The sequence below is a fragment of the Anneissia japonica genome, unplaced genomic scaffold, assembly GCF_011630105.1.
Source record: "Anneissia japonica isolate Jap-2015-1 unplaced genomic scaffold, ASM1163010v1 scaffold4270_len103479_cov137, whole genome shotgun sequence".
Taxonomy (NCBI): domain Eukaryota; kingdom Metazoa; phylum Echinodermata; class Crinoidea; order Comatulida; family Comatulidae; genus Anneissia; species Anneissia japonica.
Window position 1 is genome coordinate 2,541 of NW_022705184.1, and position 5,499 is coordinate 8,039.

Here is a 5,499-nt window from a genome sequence, read left to right on the forward strand (position 1 = left end):
TATTTATTTCTGATAGACTGGGTGTAATCGAAAACCCTCCCTCCAGTGGCGAGAAGGAACATTTGACATTATTTAGATGTAGTTCTCTGTCTAGTTTATGAAACTTGTTTATGATCTTAAGCAAGTTACTGATACCTACTTCAATTTGACATAAAACAGAAAACACGGTACTTGATCAATTACCATGGCAACGAAAAACAATTTGGTGGCAGGACGGAATAAACAAATTGGACAAAAATGAGACGACAGGTTATCTTCTCAATTAATTCAAACTTTAAAATTGTATTATAAACTTAAGCACATACTTTTGAGTAATCACCATAGACAAAATCAATACATATAGAACTATATGTACTGTAAATTTAAGGGATCATTCATACCCATTGCACATTTTTGGCAGAAATGGCAGAATTTTAGTACTAAAGGGCTTTATAATGATGGTGTCACTACAACAGTTGTGGAATGGCACCAATAGTTTTTCATTATTTAAGGTATAATGTATGTTATTATGGTGACAGAACTCTAAACAGTAATGGAATGGAATTCTAATATTTTTATCAATATTGTTTATTGGTTTATAATCGTTTTAATTTTCCCAATTTTTTTTAAGGCGAAATCATAATAATAACACCTTTAAAATCATCATATTGTTAAGAATTATTGAAATGGAATTGAAAACACTTTTAAAAACAATTATGCTTCATAAGGTAAGTAAAATCGTAGCAGGGTTCGTACGCGTCCTTAAATTCCTGGAATGTCCTGGAAAAACAAATGAGCTTTTTCCAGTACTGGGAATATATGAATGTCCTGGAAGTTTGATCATTTACCATATATCCAGTACTGCAGGTTGCCTAGTAACAATAAATTAAATAAGAAATGTTTCCACATGTTCCCACCATACGCACTCTTGTGAGAAGCAGGTCAAGTATTTGTAATAGAGGGATTTAGCGACCAAACTTTTGCATTGGATATAAACAATCCATTGACACAGCGGTGTTGTACATGGAGATTGCTATTGCAGCCGTCCCTTGTTTATCGCTGTAAATATCATCATTATTCCCAGTAAACTATACCACATTGTTTGGAAATTAAACTTAAGAATTTTGCCTTTTTGGTTTGCTAATGCTGTAAAGGGTACTGGCCGCAAACATTGAGATTTATTGAAATATTGTTGACCCTTTTGACCTAGGTCAAAGGCTATGTGTTACAAAATTCCAATTTTGGGCCATGAAAAGGGTGACTATGTTACTTATTACATAGATTTTGTCATTTTGTACATGAATAAAATGTATTTGGTAAACTAAATTATGGTAGTTGTGAAGGGAAATTTTTCCAGTAAGTCGATGAACGGTTGTGACTTTCAATGCTGCTCTATTTAGCTTTGGACTTGACCTCAGTTACACCGAAATGATGTCGTGCAGAAACTTTAGTTATTTCGCATAAGCCGTTGATGGATTAGCATCCATTTTGTACAGTTTAGGGTACAAAACATGATTATTCTTATGGTCACTTTGGTGCTCCATTTGTATGATTTCCTTGTTGTTTGAATACCATGCAATTGTTGATCTGTCACATCCACGCCTCCCATTTTCTGATTATAATTCAAAATTACTGTCGACTTTATTATGTCGCTGTTATCCCTGTCCTTTTTCCCGGAGGATTCAATACCATATGTATGCTTCGACGACAACATATGTATAATCATCGGCTTGCCATTTGCCTTATCTTTCTTCCAACGGAATTTACAGGTTAGTATATTGCGAGACTTGTCAGCATAAAATAATGCTTTGCCTTTCTCTATTCTGTGCTCAGCAAGCTCTTCTGGAAAGTTCTTCTGCTTTGTTTGTACCGTACCTATGGTGTATATGTCTCTTTTTAGCAAGTAGTCTACAAGGAACGGAGATGTGTAGTAGTTATCAATAAACTTTGACAAGACAAGAAATGGTTGAATAAGTGTGTCAACGATTCTTTCTGTAGCACTTAGGTCTGCGTTTCCCTCAATTTGTTTACCGCAGTAGATTAGAAAATCCAACATAATTCCAGATGATGTGCATATTTCATAGAATTTTACACCAAATCGTGACCATTTGGTTCTTATGTATTGTTTGAACAGAAGTCTGCCTTTGAAAAGAAGAAAGGACTCATCAATAGAGATGTCACAGCCTGGCTCATTGACTGATGCACATCTCTGTTTTACAAAGTTCATAAGATGTCGAACATTGAATAACCGATCTCTATTTGGATCATTCATATCATTTTGACTGTTGTCATTGAAGTGCAAAAACCTCAAAATACCTCTAAAGCGATCTTGTTTCATTGTTTTGTTGAAAATCTGTGTTGCATATAATTCGTCTGTGCTCGTGAACAATACCCCTCAGCATAATGAGCCCTAAAAACATTTTCATCTCGTTGATGTCCACATCTTGCCAATCATATCTACATCTATCTGTTCTTTATTATTTGAGTAATACTGCTAAGCGTGTCTGTTGGTTTCCGTTACCAAGAGCTCGAAAAAGTTGTCAGTAAAATATAAGTTCATATAATCAATTGGATTATTATTTGCCATTCGAGCTTTGATCCGTTCATTTCCAAAAAAGCAATATTTTTTGGAGTGTATTCTGCGGCTTGACATACTTTTTCCCACTTCCAATCATTTCGTTGGGGTGTAGCACTGCGTGCTAGATGAGCATCCCTACCAGCAAGACATCCTCTAGGGCGACCGCGTCCCCTATTTCTTGCTTGTGGACCGGCTGCATCTTCGTTGAGGAGGAGGTGATGGGCTACGACTTGAAGGAGAGAGAGATGAAAAAAAAAAAAAAAAAAAGAGGAGGGAGAAGGGGAGGGGTAAACAGGCAGAAGGGGTTGAAGTAGTTGGCTAGGTGATGGGCTACCAATACTTGATGGAGAAGAAAGGCTATGGCTAGAAGAAAGAGGAGTTGAAGTTGACATCTGCCTATCTCTAACATGGCCACGCCCCTTTCTTGACCACGACCACTCACCATTTGGCGACCACGCTGCACTTCCTCCTCGTGCTTAGATGTAGGTCTCTGTCTAGTTTATGAAACTTTTTTTATGATCTTGAGCAAGGTACTGATACCTACAGTATTTCAATTTGACGTAAAACAGAAAACACAGTACTTGATCAAATCACCATGGCAATGAAAAACATTTTCGTGGCGGGACGAATGAACAAATTGTAGGCAATATCAATACATTTCAGTATAGAACTGTATGTACTGTAAATTTAAGGGATCATTCATACCCCCAGCACATTTTTGCCAGAAATGGCAGAGTTATAATACTACAGGGCTGTACAATGTTGGCATCACTAAAATAGTTGTGGAACCACACCAAAGTTTTTCATTATTTAAGGTATAATCTAGTTTTTTATGTTTTTATGGTGCAGGAGGCAAGCCAGAATGGGGGGTGGGGGGAGCCAGGCCCTTCTTTGGGGAGAAAAGATGTCAGGAACTGAATTTTAGCGATTTAGCGATTTTAGCGATTTACACGAGTGTCTGCCGAGCTAGAGACAAGACGTTGTTTTGCCGTGTCTGTGAAGTGTAAAGAAAGCTATAACTTACACTTTCAAGTTTTCGTTCGAGTTATTTACTGGTGATGGTTAATGAGAACCTGGTTTTGGTATAGATTAAGATACTTAATTGAGTACAGATTTGGCCTAAACGTTACCAGAGTGCATCGCAGGGGTTCTTTGTTTTCTCTTAATATGTTACGGTTAATAAACGTTGATACCATGTTACTTTGGTCTTAGTTCATTCTTTGACTCAACGTTTCGCCCACGACAAATTGGTGGCAGCGGTTTGATGCAGCTGTGATGATACAGATGAACTCCATGTAACGACTGATCGAGAGACAATGCTTCAATTAGTCTAGAGGTGGTGTAACGTGCTGAGAGTTGATACCACGCGATGAACTGAGCTGAGTCTAGATGCAAGACCCCTGGATGCTGTGGAATTGGAGCACCTAGTAAAATAGATAACTTTATTTTAAAAGTTATTATACCTTGATTGTATAGATAGATTTATTTATATTGTATTATATTTTGTATGCTTGTATATTTATCCAAATTATTTAACAGTTGAGCAGATTATACACAACGTGGTCCACCTCCTGTGAGGGTTAACAAAGTTTAAAGGTCTTCCCCAAGCTGCCGGTGACCCGTCTTTACATGAATGGTTAGATGACTTCACCACTTATGCTGATCATTACAACTTAACAAGTGAAGCCAAAGCAAGTTCTCTTCTAGCCCACCTGGGTGGAGCTGCAAAAGACGAGTTGATGTGCCATGATGATTCTGTGAAGAAGCTATACAGGAGAACGCAAAAGAAAGAACCTCTGATTACTACTCCGATTCCAGAACGTCCATGGCAACGTATATCGATGGATATTTGTGATTTCCAGAACAATCATTATCTTATAGTATCTGACTTCTTTTCAAGGTACATTGAAATGATCAATCTACAAAAAGACATGACAAGCCAGAAGGTCATCACGGCACTGAAAGGAATATATGCCTGTTGGGGAATCCCAGAGACTGTGGTTTCAGACAACAGACCACAGTTTGCATCCCGTCAATTCACATTGTTTGCCTCAGAGTATGGATTTCAACATGTAACGACAAGTCCACACTATCCTCAAGGAAACGGTGAAGCAGAGCGTGCTGTCCAAACAGCGAAAACTATGTTACGCCAAAATGATCCTGTACTAGCACTGATGATATATAGGTCAACACCAATCGAAGCAACAGGATACAGCCCAGCACAAATGATAATGGGACGTCAACCAAGAACAACATTGCCGACACTTGCAAAGAAATTGCAACCAAAATGGCTGGATATGCATAAAGTGAAAGACAACGACACTGTAGCAAAGAAGAGATATGAACACTTCTTCAATCAGGGACATGGAGTTAAAACCTTGTCCAATCTGAAACCAGAAGACACAGTGCGCATTAAAACTAGTCACGACAAAGTCTGAGGAACCAAGATCATACATCGTCCAGACCACAAGTGGACAACAATTCAGGAGAAACCGGCAGAACATACAACAAATGCCGGATACAAACACAAACAATGATAATAGTACTTGTGATAGCCGAATTCACTATGGAAATCATTGCTACAAGAATCGACAACACAACTGAGCCTGAATCACCACGACCACACTCAAACCAAACTACACAGGCAGGACGTCGTATTAAACCAGTCAATAGACTTGACTTGTGAACTTTAAACACAAGATACATTGTGCACAGTTGAGCACCTCCACTGTTTAAGATGGAAGTTTGAACTGTTAAATCTGTTTTAGTAGAGTTAGTTAATGTTTTATGTTTCCATGATGAATGCCTGACGATTATGTGATAATATGGAATTACCTGCAACACAATAACACGATAAATACATTTAATAATAGAAGTCAGAAACTTTATATAATAATCATCAAATTGACTTTATTGCAAATATAAACAACATTTTAAGATCT

At 37.7% G+C, this 5,499-nt stretch overlaps 2 protein-coding genes across 2 annotated transcripts; one reads left to right on the forward strand and one right to left on the reverse strand.

Moving 5' to 3' along the window:
- Positions 1–1,426: 1,426 nt before the first annotated feature.
- LOC117105393 (piggyBac transposable element-derived protein 4-like) lies at positions 1,427–2,317 on the reverse strand. Its single transcript, XM_033246519.1, has one exon. The coding sequence runs from the start codon at positions 2,315–2,317 to the stop codon at positions 1,427–1,429; it is 891 nt and encodes a 296-aa protein (XP_033102410.1).
- Positions 2,318–4,296: 1,979 nt separating this feature from the next.
- Positions 4,297–4,995, forward strand: LOC117105394 (uncharacterized protein K02A2.6-like). Its single transcript, XM_033246520.1, has one exon. It carries the CDS (start codon positions 4,297–4,299, stop codon positions 4,993–4,995), a length of 699 nt encoding a protein of 232 aa, XP_033102411.1.
- The last annotated feature ends 504 nt before the right edge of the window (positions 4,996–5,499 follow it).

Excerpts from the sequence above, each read along its gene's own strand:
- LOC117105393 (XM_033246519.1), bottom strand. The coding sequence starts at position 2,317 with ATGAAACAAGATCGCTTTAGAGGTATTTTGAGGTTTTTGCACTTCAAT.
- LOC117105394 (XM_033246520.1), top strand. The coding sequence starts at position 4,297 with ATGTGCCATGATGATTCTGTGAAGAAGCTATACAGGAGAACGCAAAAG.